The sequence below is a fragment of the Nanorana parkeri genome, unplaced genomic scaffold (genome assembly GCF_000935625.1).
Source record: "Nanorana parkeri isolate BGI_ZX_2015 unplaced genomic scaffold, ASM93562v1 scaffold148, whole genome shotgun sequence".
Taxonomy (NCBI): Eukaryota; Metazoa; Chordata; class Amphibia; order Anura; family Dicroglossidae; genus Nanorana; species Nanorana parkeri.
This window is the reverse complement of record NW_017306416.1, coordinates 1,068,559-1,087,999: the sequence shown is the minus strand read 5'-3', so window position 1 is coordinate 1,087,999 and position 19,441 is coordinate 1,068,559. Positions and strand designations below refer to the sequence as shown.

At 39.1% G+C, this 19,441-nt stretch overlaps 1 protein-coding gene across 1 annotated transcript in view; it reads right to left on the bottom strand.

Annotated features, from left to right (window-relative positions):
* The window catches only part of LRP1B (LDL receptor related protein 1B), a 1,026,358-nt gene that overhangs the window by 233,302 nt on the left and 773,615 nt on the right, over positions 1-19,441 (bottom strand). Inside the window, exons 46-50 of the mRNA XM_018554232.1 lie at positions 18,648-18,773; positions 16,427-16,555; positions 7,811-7,930; positions 2,069-2,182; positions 731-880 (exon numbers count right to left, since the gene is read on the bottom strand). Coding sequence (XP_018409734.1) covers positions 731-880; positions 2,069-2,182; positions 7,811-7,930; positions 16,427-16,555; positions 18,648-18,773 — 639 coding nt within the window. The remainder of the gene's footprint in view (positions 1-730; positions 881-2,068; positions 2,183-7,810; positions 7,931-16,426; positions 16,556-18,647; positions 18,774-19,441) is intronic.

Below are 19,441 nucleotides of genomic sequence, written 5' to 3'. Positions count from 1 at the left end.
AAGTGAAAGGGTAGGTGTAGAGTTACAGGGTTAAGGTAAATAGCAAAAATGTTGAATCAAGGGAGAATTATACATCATGCACGGTGAGAGGTGTAAACCAGCTTCCTATGTTCACTCCACATGGATCAACAGACAAATATAAAAAACTATGGGAAGCTAGGAAAGAGGGTAGTTAAGGGATCTTAGTTTAACTACTGCCTGCATTCTACTAATTTGGGAAAACATCCCATATCTGTAATAAGATCCAAATTCTGAGTTTTTGCCCTGACCAATCCTTTGTTTTCATCCTTTCCAAGTCCTGAGCAAGGTGGTTGTGTCTGCCGCCAAATCACGTTGACCTATTATTAAACATGTTTATGGGCTAAAGGCTAGGGTCATAACCTCTACCTACAAGGAGCATTGTGGGTGTATTGTATACCCAGTTTTCACACAGTGCTGTTAAATATTCTAATATGTAAGATCTTCCTTGTGAATACAATTGAGAGCTTATTGCTGAATAGCATGCATTCTATTCCAGCACATTGCAAGTTTATTAATTTCCATTACACTGACAAAAAAAATGTTGCAGACATGAAAAAAACAATTACAACAATTTTATTTTCTCTGACTATGGCAGACTTCCATGCAATGTCTGTTAATTCTGTAACTTGCTACATTCAGCAGGTTTATGACTCTCCAATATTATGACATTACAGAGCAGACATCAGGAGAGACACGTTCTGGAAATTACCTGGGCATTTTAATTCATCTGAATAGTCCCCACAGTCGTTTGAGCCATCACAGATCCATTCTGGCAGGATGCACAGCGAGGTAGAATTGCAGGGTATAAATCCAGTCTTTTTCACTCCAAGCTTGTAATAATGAGCACAGTCTGTATTGTCTGCACATGAACAGAAACATATTCACCTTTTTTTAAAAAAGTCATACTTTAATATAAAGTGTATCTGTTACAGAAACAGTTCAGGAGCCATTTGTGGGCTGACAAAAAATCCAGCCCATCGAGCTCCACGCATTGATGTGGTCACAGATTGTCTATGTCTTATTTGGTTTCAGTAAAGGGTAATATACAAAAATAATGTAGGTGTAACAATACAGCTTGAAAGCTAAGTAAAGATTTGAGCATACACTATAATCCAACAGAAATAATAATTTTAAAGCAAAACATTTTGCTGTTTGGCTTTCTTGCTATTCGCCTTTGCTTACAATGGTCCATAAGCAGTATATGGTGGGTCTTGCAAAGACATAGAAGGACTGTCCCTGTGCACTTTTATCTCTTCTCTTTGGGGGGTGTTCCCAACTCACTTTCCCCCAGACAGTGCACCTTAAAGTCTATGAACACCCCCAGATATTCCTCTTTCCTCAAATTGTCATTTAGAAAACACAGATACTTGTAGCCACTCCCTGGACAAGGTAAGTATAGTCCTTGGGAAAATTTAAATAACAAGACATAAGCAGCTTAGAGCAAGCTTTGCCCAAAACTGAAATGTCAGCATTGAAAAATGAATATGCTGAAGATAGAGGAGGACTGAGCATGGGGCCAGGATGGCATTTGCGCCCACCTCCCCATGTCAATACGTATAAGATAGGTTGGTCTGATGGACTGAGAATACGATATCAGATCATTACACACAGTCAGTAACATGGGGACCTGCTACCAGTTCAGATATGCAATCACAGTATCTGATGAAAGTCTTCCAGCACCAACTTCCTTTGTGGCTCTGAGATGTCATGTGACAAAATGGAAAAAATGTAATGCTCGAAGATGTGAAAATGTGGGTCACAATAAATTATGCCCTTTAGGAACACCCACCTTTTAACATGCTATGTTAACCCATCACAGTGGTCCCATGGTTTGCCCACACAAATCTGTCCCTACCACAAAAGAGCCAGTTGGTTGCACTCCTATTTGGGCTGTACTAGGAAAGGCAGGTAGGCTACCCAACCAAAAGTATAGGGCAGATCAATCATTTAACCATGTTTGAACATGCACAGTATCTGAGGAACACTACACAACAGTTCAACAACTATCCATTCAGACACAGTCCAAATGCAAATATTTTTCACTTACTGCAGTTTTTTTCATCAGAAGCATCTGAACAGTCAATCATCTGGTTGCACCGGGCAGATTTAGTGATGCAGGTCCCATCTGTGCAGCGGAACTCCGTGGACGCACACGTAGAAACTGGACAAATGTGTCAAAGAAAAGACATGATACACAAATGCAAATGGATTTCAATTGCATTTTTTTAGATATGGATAGAGCAGGGAACAGTTAGAACCCTTGTCAGGTATTTATTACTTTAGATTTAATTGCCGTAAATCTACTTTAAAGCTGACTGTTAGTCAAACTGGTAATTGTGCGCCTGAAATACTTATAAGTGAACTATTTTACCTACAGTATATGTAAAGTATGTGTGATTCACCAGAGAGTTTTGTGATGCACACATACGACCACAATGCACAACCAACACTTTCCTCTATCAAACACAAGCAATATGGGTTGGTTACCCCAGTCCCCAGCTTGTTAATTGCACTGTGGAGAAGCTGCAGCACACTAAGGAACATTGTCCCTATGCTTGCCCTTCCTGTAAGTCAGTAGTTATAGTTTCCTTTAAAAATGAATGCCCCTTGATTTCAGGCTCTCATACAGCAATCCGAATGAGGGAGGGGCACTACTGTAAGCTAATCAGAGCTTAGCTGCATGACCCTAGAATTACTCAAAAAACATTAAACAACAATATACAACATGCACTTTAATACATGTATCTGACTTCTGTCCATGCAGCAATTAGAACTGTTGGCTATCACCTACCACCCCATTCAACTCATGGTCGTGCACAGCATCCCTTATGTGCCTAAGGCACAGAGGAAGCTTGTTCAAGCAGTTTTCAGTTAAACTTTGCAATCGCAGGATGTAGATAGCATGAGGGGAGCTGAGCAACACCATGAGTTGCATGGTGTCATTGGTGAATAGTTGGCAGTTTAAGATGCTGATTGCTGGACAACTGAAGTGCAGACAGTTAAAAAACAAACGTGGGGCTCTGCATTTATCAAGATACAAGTGTTATATGGCTGTTTAATTCATTGAGTAATGCTAGGGTCAACTTCTGAGTTATGAGTTATGAAAGAGCATCAACATACTGTTGATATGTAGTCCAGCGAGTATGCAGGTATACAGTATTCAGGTATCAAAGGACTTATTGAGTACTTTTGTGCTCTAAAGCAGTTCAGACTTCAAATGTATATTTATGTTTATTTGCCTGGATTTCTATTTCCATAAAGTGAATTTATGAGCTCCCTTTGGCTTGTACACTGGCCCCAAGTCTAGACCAAGCTTCTCCAGGCACTTGTTCACATCTTCAGTATATCTTCAGAGGCTTGAGGCTTTCCAAAAACCCAAGTGCTCTATTATGCAAATACTGACCACAGCTATTGACCAGTGTGGCTGCCCTTCGCATTTAGTGGCCAGTAGGGGAATGTAAGCGGAAAGTGAACAAAGCATCAACAATGAAAACTAGAGTTAATATTTGACTAACAGAGTCACAACGGTTTGTAAGAAAAAAATAAGAAATTGTAAGAAAAAAATAAGATATGAACAAGTACCTTTAGGTCCCTGCTTTATTGACCTGGAGTCACCTTGCAAGATAAGATAACTCTACAGTTTCAATCTGAACTTAGCACTGAGCTAATTATCTGTACCAGCAAGCATTAGTAATGCACTGCAGGCTTTGAGACCAAATGTGTGCAATACTCAAAAGGCAATGATTAAACAAAACAATCATATACTTTTTCAATTCACACACAGAAATCAAATCCAGATTGTGGAGGAAATAGTCCAGAATTATGATTATTATAAGAGGAAAGTCTGCATCTCCTGCAGCTAAGGCAGAAGCTGAATTTAAACCTTATAATTTCCCAGGTAGATAAATGTCAAATGCTACATTGTAACAAACATTAACAAAACACAGGATTCAAAGTAAAGTATACCATATTTACTTTGGCGATTTCATGGTTTCTTACCGAAAGCATACATTTTTTTTGACTGCCTCTTGACTTTATATCTAAGTTGAGTTTCAACTCGGACCAATTTATTTGGTCAGAGATAACTGGTTGATGTAGGCTTGTAATCAACTCTTGATATATGCTGTGAACCATGTGCATGGAAATGATTTTACTTAAAACAGTCGCTCAAAAAATGCACTGTCCAGCATTTCAATCCCACAATATAAAACAGCAGATTTTAATTTTTTTTGATTATATTTACCTTTTTAAAAAAAATGGCCAAACACCCCCTGCCTCCATTCTTGCCTAGGCAAAAATGATGTTTCCACCTTATTATTAATTACAGGTACTTTATATAGCACCAACAGTTTACACAGCACTTTATAGTGCACATTAACAATCTGTCCCTGCCCTCATGGAGCTTACAACCTAAGGTCCCTATCTCACATGCATACATAAAATGGCCAATTCAGACCAGGGACCTCTAGTGCTGCAAGCCGGAAGCTCTAACCACTACACCACTGTGCTTCCCCTGCAGCCCCCTAGAATGCCAACATCGCATATCCCAGGAGGCTGCAGACTTCCCAACAACACAGTAAGATGTATCAGGCACCACATTAGGGGCCAGCTGCAAGAACCAGGAAGAGACAGGTGGCACCCTGATGGTGTTAAAGAAGAAGATGGCAACGTGGGACCTGGAGTAGGAGAGAGGTGTAAGAGAAAAGGACAATGCTCAATCCGCTGGGCTTTAAAATATATTTATTCAGCATGTAAACAGCAAAAAAGAAGGGAACATGAACTTTAATTCTTTGGGGGAAGGTGACATTCCTTTTAAAATTAATGGAATGAAGTTACCTTACGGATTTGGTAAAAAAACATACTCTTCCTCTATAAGAGCACATAGTAAACAGTTGTGTCTCCTGAATGTTATGTTAAAGTCACCTTATTTAGAAGCTATTAAAAACATGCAGGGGATAACTAATAGCTTTAGGGCTCATGTCACTGGTCACTCAAGTCAAAAGCTATGTTTAACAAGAAAAGGCTGTGTGACCTGCCTTGACTGCAATTTAAATGCTCTTCAATAGGACATGCTATGCCCAAAACACATAGCACAATGCAAAGCAGGTCAAATGTGATCTCTAAACTGCCATGTGTACTCGTAAATGAAAAACAAAATCAAAAGGGATTCTGTGGCCCTGCCATTGACACGCTTTCCAAATGCACATCAAATGTAAGAAAACAATCCCCTTGACATGAGCCCTTAAAGTAAATGTTAAGCCAAAACTTTACCCACTGGAAGATTTACTTCACCTCTTGTTTCTGTGACAACAAGAAAAATTGAAGTTCCCATCATATCTTTCTGTACCGGAGACAACAGCCAACAGAACAAACAGAGGGGGGTAAATCTCCCCCCTGCGTAGAGCCAGACAGCAATAAAAACCTCAAATAGAAGCAGAAGCAAGGACTGGACCCAGTACTTTGTTGTTCACAGATAAGCAGTTTTTTATAAGACCCAAAATGCCTAAGCAGTGCAGCTTTCCACAAAGCCTTTCCATATGGAGGTCATCCGGCTTAAAGAAGAAATCCTGGTTTTAGAAAAATAAACCCTTGCAATGGTCTACCCCCTGTACTGCAAGATGGGATCAAGGAAACAGGTGAGTATATACTCTGCATTTGAACCCCTAGAGAAAATGGAAAGTTAACCCTTGCAGTTCATTTTTCTTTTCTTTAAGAAATCCACATCGAACCAGAAATGGCTCCAAACATATGTATCAAGAGTCCAGACATGTATTGTATTCATTCACAAGTATTACAAAGGTCAAGGAAAACAGCCAATGTGTATTGAGTGTCAAAAATCCCCCCTTCATCAGGCTTTTTTACAAAGTCTTATAACTCTTTGACACTAAAACTGGATCATTTACATAGAACTAGGGTAATATAAGATATTAGTGATGAATCTCTGTATAGAGGAGCTGTGCAGCCACTACACATTTGCTCTATACAGAGATTCAGCGCTAATATAGTCTAAAATACATTTCTGGTCTCATGTGTTTGGTGCTCTTGCTCACTACATGAGCAATAAAAACCTGACAGGAATATTCTAAGCCTTCAAAATTCTATACACAACTAAAATAAAATGATCCAGGTCTGCTGGTTTACAATATAAGGAAGCCATTACAGTCACAATACAATTCAAGACAAGATGGTAAGGAGGGCCCGGCCCGTGAGGGCTTACAATCTAAAATACCTGGGCCTCATACTGATGTAATTTACTTTATATGGCTATATTAGGTAAAAAAATTAGTATTAAGAAAAGGTAAAAAATTAGTATTAAGAAAAAGTAACTACTGTGCAGCATTAACTAACAAGAAAGTCTGCCTGTAATGAAGGAATATGGCTATGACTATTTGCCTATATAATTATAATATATACATGGAAGCTATGTATTTAAAAAAAAATTAAGGGACCTTTCACTAGGTAACACCCACATTAGCTCAACGCGTTAAGTGCGTTGGTGTGCTGCAGTGCCATTCAATGTGAATGGCACCCCAATGCACCTAAAAAAAACACACGTGCTGCATTGCAGCAGAAAGCTGAAGTGCGTTGCAGCCCATTCATTATAAATGTGCGTCATTTGAAAGAAACATGTGCAATGTGGAACACTCATTGCATGAACAGGCCCTTACAAACATTGATGAGATTATATACATGATGCTCATTGCTTTCACGTACATATTTTAGAGAAATCTAAAAGTAGACCTTAACCTTAACTTGATGACATTTCATTTGCTAAAGGACTATGGGGGAAATAGATACAAACTGGAGCAGACAGAATCTGGAACAGTTGATCAAGGCAACCAATCAGCATTTCACTTTCATTTTCAAAGCTTAACTGAACAGACTGAAGAGAAAAGCTGATTGGTTGCCATAGGCTGACTGGCTGTCCCCTATGTATCCTAAACAAATTACATGGCTGCTTTTCATAAACTAGTATTCCCACCTTCTTCTCATCCTTTTTGCTCCCGATATCCTACATCCACTTATAACCATGACTAAGGCAGAGTAAGGCAGAAACGCGTCAGAGGTTGTGCTTTGTATAGATTCATGTGGAATAAAGTTTGAATTTCTTTGGAAGATCATCGTGTGCTGGTTCCACAGTTTTTGAGCTTATTACTCCGGAAGAGAGTAATCCGTGCACCGAATATCGATTGCGGGGACGCATGACTGGGGTGAGCTGTAAACATGCTAGTTTCCCTTCAAGAGCATTGCAGCCCCCCCACCCTATGTGTGATCATGTGACATATCCCTGACTATCCCGCTGTAACTAAAACAATTTCTGCACAGAAAATTCATATCAGGCTTGCATCAATACAAGACTGACGCCTTGAACTGCCATTGCTGCTGCTGCTGTATTTTTTATAAAAAATAATTTGATCACATCTGGCTTCAGTAACACAATTTGATCATTCTCTATCCAATATGGATTTTTTTCTCCTCCAGCTGATAGGAAATCTGACATTGTGCTTGACCTCTGGAGGCTATTTTAATATTTTGAATGATGAGGTTTGGATAAGATAAAGCAAAACATTCAAAGTTAATATCCTGTTTTGAATGCAGCACACTCCCAGAGAGCGGTGCGTCTTAGAAAATCAACACATATATAATCCAGATGGGACCTTGCAAACTCTTGTCTTCTGCTTCCACCACCAATCCACATTCTTCTCATTTTCTAAACAATTACACTCTAGAATGCGGTCATTTGTCTGGGCAATCAGTCAAATTAGAAAAAAAGTTCACCGTAGCTTACCTTTGCAGTCTAACTCATCCGTGTTGTCTCCACAGTCATCTTTGTCATTGCATACTTTACTGTTGGAGATGCAACGTTTGTTACCACAAAGCTTAAAGCCTTTCCAGCAGCTCCGAGTATCTGCAATATGGTTAAAGATTTTAATTAATAATCATGATTTTATAATAAGCCATACTTTTAATCAAAAAGTAGCCACCCTGCAGAAGGAAGGACAGTGTCTGCATGAATTCAGAGATGATTTGAGGATCTACAGCTGAGTGGATAAATAAGAGACATAGTTAAGGTACGTGAATGCATTTGAAAGATTTACCTCCTGAGTTTAGTATCACGTTGAGACAAATATGACAAATGTGGACCTGGGTATAACAACCAGAGTTATGGCAAGAACATCAACTCCTAGAATCCTAAAATGTGTTATAAGTGTTGAAGATATATTTTATCTACAATGTCTAAAGCGTTCCTCAAAAATTTTGTTTCCAGTGGAATGTTTCTGAACAAAATTGAAAACATCAATTGAAATAAAAAATATATGGAAGATATGATCAAAATGAAAAATTGTTCAAGTTATTATTTTACAATACAGCATGGAGGACTTGTTATTTAGTCTGACTGATATGACAAAAAAAGCAGGCCCCAAAAAAACCCCATAGGACTGAACACGTAATTGATCTACAGTAATATGTCTGGAGGCCTTATGACAGGTCATTGACAGGTGAACTGGAAGCTGTGTCTGAAAATGCAGGTCATTTGTACTGATGCAGAGAAAAACAATGTACCCAACACTGATCTCATGCTGCAACAGGGTTTTTTAAAATCATTCAAAAAGGTCAAACACTACTGGCCGTATTTACATCCCACAAAAATATTTTTTTCTGAAACTTTGGCCAATATTTCCTTTCCTTTTCAAGAGAAACAAAGATATGATTAATGATTTGAATGATACAGTTAATTAAGCTGGGCAATGTGATGTACATGTACCTTTAAAACCACCCAAAAAAACAACTTTATTTGCTTTTTTATTGACAACACATTTAGCAGAAATGTCCCATGTCCCATTTCATAATAATTGAACAAAAATTTTAATTCACACAGCTGTTTTTCTCTTGTGCAGCCAATTGTATTAATATTGCACCTTACAGTGGCTTCTGTTATCTTTCTTCAAAACCTCAGGTGGCTCCTTTGACTGTTCCCTCCTCCTAATAGACACCTCAGTGGAATTACAGCTATCAAAAACATAGGGCTAGTAATATTTTAAGACATGGTAACCCATGCAGTAAATCTTTGTACATATAAAGTGTTGTGATAGAAAAATATATTTAAAGATGTACTTTTGATTATTAAATAACATTAATAATAATAACAACACATGAAAATAACAAAACACCACAGTGAATTTTGCCTCTTGTAATCTAGAGTCAAGGCTAGGTCCTTAGAGAAACATTACGGGGTAGAGGAGGTGTGGAGGATGGTGTAGTATATCTGTTTAACATACTGACTGTCCAATGTAGGGATGTCCCGATGCCACTTTTTCAGGCCCAAGTACAAGTACAAGTACATCCCCTCATGTACTTGCCGATACCAATTACCGATACTTTTTCTTAAAGGGACAGGTGACTTTAAATGATCCATAGTACAACTACATGTTATGTACTATGGATTGGGGCATTTTGACAAGTACAAGTACTTGTCAAAATGCCCTGTATCGGGCCCGATTCCAATGCTAGCATCGGTATCGGGACATCCCTAGTCCAATGTATACAAAATACGCTGTCACTTTGTGAAGCGTAGTTGCTTACTTGAGCTTATCAGATGTCTTTTACTCAATGTCAGCCAACTAATCTCACATGCCATCGCTAGCAATAGGGTGCTGTGAAGGGCAACTATATTCTAGTTACAATGCAGCAGCCGAAAAAGGAAATAAAAATAAAAAAATGAAAACAGATCGCACTTAGCTTTTATCACTTGCAGATATCTACATCAAAACTACATTACAAAGGACAAAATATTCGTACAATATATAAATGGTAATAATATATATGTAAGTGAAAATTATGGTCATTATAATCTGAGATCACATGACCAACTTTTCGAACCTTTTGATCACATGATCAAAATTGAATGGACTCTGAAGTAACACTTTCTCAAGGAAAGATATACATCAGTACCTGACCTTAAAATGCTCTTTTAGCTTTTAGGGGCGCAAATTTCCACAGACCCACTCAAAAATCTTCAGTAAAGCCTTACCAGAACAGTGGAGGTTTTATAATTGCGAGGGAAGGAAAGGCAGCTCTATATTAACGCCGATGGTTTAAGATGAGATGTCCAACAAGCTCAATAGATATAATGTCCACAAAGTTTTGGTCATATAGTAGTAGTATAATGTAGCATACATGTACTACAGATACTCTAGAGCAGATCATATCATGCAATACAATATGTTATCAACAAAAAATTCAACCTGGCCATTAGCTTTTTTCGCCTGTACATCTCCGGCAAAGGGTGTCTTTGAAATCTCAAAAATATGACATCAATATTCTAATGTATATAGGTACTGTAAATACACTCAAAAGTGCACTGAAGCCAAGTTATTGCCCATGAAAAACATAATAATGTACCTGGAGACACTTACCTCTAAATTTCCATTAATAACCGCACTGGCTTATGAAACTGTCAATTTCCAACAATTATAATTTGCACTTATGTGTTGCTCTTATAATTGACCTGTAAAAGTGCAGCCTCTCTGTGGAGATGATTAGGGTTTCCTCATCAAGTGTTCACTTGAAATAAAGAACCTCGCATATTCCAATTCTTGCGTCCACTATAATTACATTTCTGAAAATCTCCAGGGTTAGCTGAACTTTAACAGCAAATATAAGCCTAAAAGTCTTTGCAACTATTGCCATTACTGCAACAAGAATATCATTCACTAACTACAGTTTTTCCTTTATCCAAAGATATATCATAGATACTCTTGAATATCCGACAAGACAGTATAATAAGTAAAATTATGATTAGGGGGCTAAAAGGAACCAAAAAGCCCTCAAGTAAAGTGATGTTAAGTGCAGCACTGTCCCCTTACATCTTAAACTAGGAAGCAGTGTTATTGAAATCATTCTGTTATGTCCCTTTGGCCCACTGTGCACCTAGAACAACTAGTTTATAGCTCATCTATATACTAAATGTACAAGATATGGCAATCAGGGCTTTTGTGGATTCAGGCTGGAGGAACAAAAAAACTTTAGGCCCCCGTTCACACCAGGGCGGATCGGCCGCACGGATCCGCCGACATGAATGATCCCATACCCTGCTATGGGGACCATTCATGTGACCGTGTGGCTCCGCGCAATCTGAACCGCCTCCCGCCCGAATTGTTCCCTGACCCTTTTTTTGCCGCACTGATCAGTGTGGTTTCCATACTGCTTTCAATGGAAACGTGCTGTTAAGCACGGTTTTGGGCATTTTTTATTGGGTTTCAGCACTGAAACACAATTAAAACACCCGAAACCACCCTTTTAAAATCTGCGCTGATCCACAACCGCCCTGGTGTGAATGGGGCCTTAGAGTAAAGCGGATCCAAAAGAAGCAATTATAGCTGTATGTCTATAGTACTATACCCACAGTACTGCCTTCTTGAAGTTGAACTAGAGGCAATGAGCTAATGCATATACACTATAGAACCAAAAGTATGCAGACACCTGACCATCACAGCTACATGAGCTTGTTAGACATCCAAAATCATGGTAATAATATGGATTTGCTCCCCACCCCTTTTGGGGCTACTGCAGCCTCCACTCTTTTGGGAACACTTACCACAACATTTAGAGAATTTGTGACCCATCTGCCAAAAAAACACCTGTGAGGCCATCTACTGGTTGTCACAAGGCTGAATGCCCAAAATCATCTAAAATGTTTTTGCATGCTTTAGCATTAACAGTATCTTTCAATGGAAACATCTGAATTCAATCATTTTGAGAGGCATCCACAAACATTTGGCCCTCAAGTGTATGACCCTTCCTCCACTCTATCCAAAACAAAATTTAAAGTTTTGTCTAGGATTGGGCTTGTAGCTTTAAGGTGTGTGGTTGAGGGCTGGATCTCCAAGATGCAGCAGATTTGTTTTGTTTTGGTAAAGCAAGACTGGAGCTAAAAACATATGTTGTCAGCACATACTGGACATCTTACCATAACAATATGCAAAAGATGACTTTTAGGTAATTGCTATTATTATTATACTGGATTTATATAGCGCCAATAGTTTGCACAGCGCTTTACAATATAAGGAAGCCATTACAGTCACAATACAATTCAAGACAAGATGGTAAGGATGGCCCTGCCCGTGAGGCCTTACAATCTAAAATACCTGGGCCTTATACTGATGTAATTTACTTTATATGGCTATATTAGGTAAAAAATTAGTATTAAGAAAAGGTAAATAAATAATATTAAGAAAAAATAACTACTGTGCAGCATTAACTAACAAGAAGGTCTGCCTGTTCAAAAACAATTCAATGATCATTCAATGATTTCTTGAGAGCATCTCTGTTGGGCCATCTATGCAACCCTAAGACTAAGTAGAACATAGGTAAGACTATTTACATCGTTGACTTTTCAGGGTGACACAATGGCCTTTGTTATAGGCTTGCAAAGTACCATCTCCAGTTGTACATTCTCCAGGAGAACAAATGCATAAATATACAATATAACTATTTTATACAAATATGTAGTACCATTCACAAGTATGCCCACCCATAGTGAAATTTTGGGTTTAGGTGAAGTCTGGTTGGCTGAGTTATCCCATGGCTTCTTATTCTGTATGTCATGGATACTGAGCTGGAGCTTAGCTTTAAGTCTTACATAACTAATTTACAGGGCTCTTGATAGATTGCATGCTACTTCCATTAAAAAAAATACATGTGGCAATTTTGTTAGTTACTGAAATATATTATCAAATTAACGCATTATAAAACTTTTAAGCTCTGCCAGAACTTTTACCACATGACCGGACTCTCCAACAATTTAATATTACATTGCTTTCTAAAATAAATTACAATTTCTAGCTCTCAGCGAAATAAACCTCCCAGGGAAAAAAAGGAGAACATCTTAAAAACCTTTCTACGGAAGGTCATGAACTTGTGATGGAAATTTTCTCCCTGCAGTGACAGAGAGAAACTGTCAATTCGTAAATAGCCAGGGGTCTCCCTGGAACAGATTTTATCGTGTTTGTGCATACTCCACTTTTACAAATTCTCCACGGCATTGATGAACTAAAGAAATCTATTTACTGCCTTTACATTTCCAGATGTTATGCAAGAACCAGAAACAATGGACACAGTCTTCCACACACCTGTGTTTAGAAAGTAGTTTTAGATTATGATTGTACAATTGGATGGATATGTCATTATAAAATGTACAAATGACACAAATGGGATTAGTCAATAAAGCGCAGCAAAAAGTAGCGATAAGGGGCAAGGATCTGGAACCCATAGCAGACACCCTTCATCTTATTTCAGCCTGGTGCGGTCCGGGTAAAAATAAAACATTATTGCAGACTAAAATATAAAACACAGAGAGCGCCTCCATCGTGTAAAACCTTTTAATAAAAAAGAATAAAAAACAGTTGTAATTGTACTCACAAAGGGAGATAAATAACAGGCATGAACAGATCATGTAAAACAGACTTAGCCAGCCGGCTTTCAGTCCTTCTTGGTTGACATGATGGAGGTGCTCTCTGTGTTTTATATTTGCTGTATGGGCTATTGTGAATAGCCCGTGCAGCACCCCTTCGGTTCTACTGAACCGAAGGGGTACTGGGGCCGAAGCTAGCCGAAGGATCGGCCGAAGCTACGGCTAGATCCTTCGGCAGCTTCATGAATAGACCCCTTAGTCTGCAATTATGTTTTACACGATGGAGGCGCTCTCTGTGTTTTATATTTCAGTTATGTGGTTTCCCTAAGCAGCGAGAGCAGCCCTGAAAGTGTATTACACTGAAGATCTTTCTCTCACCACTGACTCATGCTGCTGGCGCTTATGTGTTTATTTGTTTATCATTACAGACTGGTTATAGCAAGTTGTAGTTTGCAAATCTCTGACTTGTAGACTTTAGAGTAGAGCTTCATATTTTATAGTGTAGATAAACTATATAATATCTAGTAGCAGTTTTTTAGTTGCTTTTTTGTGTCATGGTTTTCTTTGCATTTTGGCTGTCGTTGCTGGCATCACTGACCAATTGGTCTTTTCATCTCGCAGTCAGCTTAGAAGCCATCATTTGGGTCCATCCAAAACCCCAGATGAAGGAGGATATTGTAGCACCCGAAATATGTTGGCTATTTACTGTTGTTTTTATCAGTTGAGTGATTAAAATATTTTGGACTCAAAATTTCTCTTGGTCTGGCACTCTCATTCTACCCATAACATTTAGATTTCTCGATTCGGGTCCTAGCCTCCCCTAGGGAGTCTCCTGATTCCTGCCGAAGAGCTGCCTAACCGAAGAGGTCACCTGATTCCTGCAGAAGAGCTACCTAACCTAAGCCATTAGGCTCAAGCAGTGATTCCACCCCCTTTTCTGGAAAATTTAAGAAATATACCAGTCCAGCATCTTGTTTGCTATTTGCTTTAAGACAGGAAGTGACAGTTGACACCAGGACAAGTGATTCCAAGATGTCCTGTTTTGGAGCCAACTGTAGAACCATTTCCATTATTGAAGAATTACGTACAGTATAACACTCCTTTTATATGAAGTGGAATTGCAGCCAAAAGAGTTTTTGTTTTTTTTTAGACATAGGGTGGAATACAATAGTGTAGGTCTTTCTTGGTTACATAAAACCAATGGAATAATTACCCTTCTGTCCTGGTGACAGTTATCACTGGCAATGAAAGTGAGGAAAGATCCAACATTTTATAGAAAGTATGAATACATTTCCCCAATAGGGACACCTCTCTTCATGATAACTGTTATAGATGTATATCCACTCAGTTGAATATTCTTGTAGGTCCTAACACACTTCCTGCCCTAGGGTGACACTAATGTTCCTCCATAAATCAGTACAATGAGTTAGTGTTGTGTTATTGGCTTACCAGGTAAAAATAAAGAAAAAACACCCGAAAAACGAAAACTAACGCAACCATCTAAGGACTGGTAAGATGCAATATATAACATTTCCGTTTTTGCGTTTAGGTACCTACATGTGGTAGGGTTAGTTTGAGGGTTAAATGTTCCTTTCACTTTGTTTCTCAGTGTCCATGATCTTCGGTATAAATAGAGGGGTGGATCTCCCCAATGGAGACAGAGACTGCAATAAAGACTTGACAGGTCCTTCCCTACTTTACCAAAAAAAAAAATGTTTTGCCTAGAGACACACATTGAAAGTGCAAGCCTCAGCTCTGGTAAGTGTTAGGGTTTGCTCAATGGCATCATTCAATGTTAGAGATATGTTAGAGGTTGAAACCATTTGCGGGAAACACTTTATTTTTAACTTGATTTTGATATCAAAAGAACATCTAGAGCAGGAATCCCAGCTTTCCAAACTAACAAATGTGAATCCTACATGCAGCTTTAAAAAGAAAGGACAACTCTTGCTCATCTCCAAAGTGTACCATGTACAATTATCATTCTCCTTGAACTACTTTCACTTCTTTATCTCCTTCCCAGGCATCCAAGACAACACCACAAGTGGAGTCGATCGTGACCCAGAACATAGCACCGGAACAACACTGATACTCATTATGGACTGAATAGTTCAGATCTTGCAAGCAATGGCCCACAAATATGCTATTGTTTTATATTTCCTTCCTTGCTCTGTACCACAATATACCGGTGAAACTCGAAAAATTAGAATATCGTGCAAAGTTCATTTATTTCACTAATGCAACTTAAAAGTTGAAACTAATATATGAGATAGACTCATTACATGCAAAGCAAGATAATTCAAGCCGTGATTTGTCATAATTGTGATGATTATGGCTTACAGCTCATGAAAACCCCAAGAACCCCAAATCCACAACCTCAAAAAAGTAGATTATTACATGCAATCAATAAAACAAGGATTGTACATAGAACAATATCGGACCTCTGAAAAGTACAAGCATGCATATGTACTCAGTACTTGGTTTGGGCCCCTTTTGCAGCACTTACTGCAATTACTTTTGCATGATATTCTAATTATTCGAGTTTCACCTGTATATATTACCATATCTCTTTATGTTCATGTGATATATCTGGAAGTCTTTCTACTGCTATCAGTTGTACTTTTCTTGTTCCTTTTCTTTCCAAAACAAAACTTTATTTTGAAAAAAAAAATAACAGGGTTATTCACAAAAGGATTAAGAGTTTGAAAAAGTCCAGAGAAGTGAACAATCTAGGACAATATAGCTGATTTGGAAACACTTCAATTCAGCTCACTTTCCAGTTCACTATGTTGTCCTAGATTGTTCTTCACCCTTTTGTGAAAAACCCTGTAAATGTCCTCCGTGCATTCAACAAACAATGGACTTAGTCAACTTAAATGCCATTTGCAAATCATTTGTGGCCACTGTAAGAAATATATTTTACCCAAGTTCAGCAAGTCTACTCAATGTCCAGACAGTTTTTTTTTTATTCTATATTTTTTTAACACTTACCACAATAAGACTGCTTTTCATCGGATCTGTCTTTGCAGTGAATTACACCATCACAGGTCAGCTGATAATCAATGCATTCTCCATTCCCACACTCAAATTCAGAAAAAGAGTTGCAAGAAGAATTTCTGGCTAAAAATTAAGAATGGAGAGTAAATAATAATGTCAACAAAAGAATTTAAATTTTGTCAAACATACAGTACATAAAATATTCTGACAGTCCAAGCATAATGGATATAAACAAGTAATGTTTTTCTTAGTTGCGTCTAAAGCCCACCATTTGCATTGGTGACTGGTTGGACTTATTGGTTGGCATGCACCATCCTACCTTTTCCTCAAGCCTCTTGGCCCAGCTTTTCTTATAAACAGATACATTTTGGTTGTGCAAGGGTTCCTGTTTCAGCAAAGGAGCATCAAAACATACAGGTCTATAAGACAGGTCTGTCTCTGGATGTTAGGCAAAGCTGTGTCAGATCTGGAGACTATTATTCAATGTCTATTGACAGCCTAAGGTCAGGCTACCCTTCTCTGCAGTTGTACAATTTGAAACTGGCCAAAAACATTTTAATCTGAAGTTCAATCCCATTTAGATGTACTGACAAGTTCGTTGTATGAGGGTGTAATTAAGTGAATCTTTACCCAAACTGAATCTAAACCCAAGAACAAAACTGGTGTATAATGTAACTGATAAGAGTGCAGCACAGGCATAGAGCACGTGAAGTTATCAGCTGAAAAAATGTATGCGATCAACAGGTATTTTTTGGCCGGCACCTGCTAGAGTCTTTAATGAACGTCCAATGAACATCCGGCTCTGCCCAGTTGTTATTATTTAATGACAGATCAGTGTCCCTAGGTCATTTGGGGTCGCTGATCTGTCATTAAAACTGGGCGGAGCCAGCCATGAGATCACCTTTGGCAGGCCGTTTGCCCAGCTTTGGGTGTCACTTTGGCTCAGTCGAGCCGAAGCACATGCCTTTGGCTCAGGTAAGCCGTTCGGCCGCTGTAGGGCTATAGTGAATAGCCCATACAGCAGCCCTTTGGTTCGAATTAACTGAAGGGCTCCAGCGGCCGAAGAGAGCCAAAGGATCAGCCGAAGCTACGGCTGGATCCTTCGGCTACTTCGGCTCCTTCGTGAATAACCCCAAAAATGTTTTCAATTGTATATTTAACTGACCAAAAGGGAACATATAAGAGGAGTTCATTGTTAGGGTTTGCATAAACTTTAATGTAATAGTTAAGTAGGCCCCCACACTACATTCTTGTGGTAAGGAGATTGTACAATCAGATCACAATGTGTGTGATCCGTATAAAGTTCCAATCATCTGATAAAAGTTTGAAGCTTTCTAGGACATTTTCGTTTACTGCTCATCTGCAACTTCTAACTTCTTAGAAAAGAAAAATCTGTCTGTTTTGCTGCTGGAGATTTGTCCTCTCTTCCAATGTGGTGAAACCACTCTCATCAGAACAGGAAGGGAGGGGACAGAAAAGCCCTTTAACAGCCCTGAATAGCAGTAAAAACCTGGCAGTGGTTCTAGCTATTTTCAGCTATATCTAAACCCCCACCCCCCACTTTAAAGAAGAACTACATGAAATGTAAAAATGAATCCTTGCAGATGGCGCTACCACTGCTCTTAAAGGGGTAATGTTGCTTATGTTGGCCTTGAGGCTAAAATAAACTCACCTGATCCTGCGGTGCTTAATGCTCACCTCTTTTCCCCTCTGTTCTGGCGGTGGAATGTCCCTTGGCATCCTCACGTCACGTGCTGGAACCCAGGGGAGAAAAGGCTGCTGGGACCAGTCTAGCATCCAAGTGGGACCGGGGATCAGGTGAGTATACTGTCATTAATTAGTCCCTAGACCAAAATAAGCAGTTAACCCTTTCAGTAGCCCCACTGCAAGGGTTATTTTTTTTACATTTTCTGAAGTTCTTCCTTAATATCTAAACATAACGGAACACCAGCCAATAATCCTGAAGTCGATACATATTTATTTTTTTAATCTGCTGGACAGTTGCATTTTGTATTCCCTCCCTGTCTTCTTGGCTTTCCTTTCTGTCAGTTTTTTGCAATCAACAACAGCAGTGTGTGTATGTATTGTATATGTAATGACAGCCTTATCACATATAGCATGCATGGAGATGTCAAAGATATGATATGAAATATTAATAATGTATTGCACTTGTATTCTTTACAATTTTTTTTGCAGTCTAGAATATATTACTTACTCACACATCTGTTGTCATCTAATAATATTCGATCTCCTCTGCAGGAACAGTTGACACGACCAACAGGAGTGAGAAGGCAAAGGTCATGGCAGCCTCCGTTCATGTAGGAACAAGGTGACAGCTCACCTTTATTAAAAGAGAGAAGACTGGATGTTTTACAAAGCAAGCAACACCTACAAATATTTTTCCTACTAACCTCTATAAGCCATTAAGACCATTACTGTGTGTCCTTCTGATCCTGGTTTCTCTTTGTAACTATGTCCCTATTTTCAATGACTTTTTTGCCATAAGCCCTGCCGCTTAAATCTTAACCCCACCAATCCAGGACCCCATGTCAGGGCCGTAGATAATTGGTGGGACTATTTGCCTGTGACTATTGGCCAGTGGGTCCCTGTGTGCCTTCCACTTTTCTAGGTGAGAGGCTCCTCAGCCTTCCCGTAGCACAGCACTGTGAGTTCTTGCGCCGAGCAGCCATTCAAAATATGCCTCCCAGAGTCGAGTGTCAGCTTGAGGTGGGATGTGATAGGACAATGGCTGTGAGGGAGCTCCATGCATACGTGCATTGCTTACAGCTCCCTCTCATGTCCTGTAGAGGTGGCTGGCCCGGTGTGATGTAACATTCTGGTTCCCGACACCTCTACAGGGTGTGCGAGGGAGCTGTACAAGCAATGCACATATGGATGGAGCTCAGTCACAGCACAGCAGCCCACACTGGATCCCAGGCTGAGGATCCACTCCAGTTCTGATAAGGTAGGGAGACTGGGTGGATCTTAAAAAAATAACTTTTTTTTTGG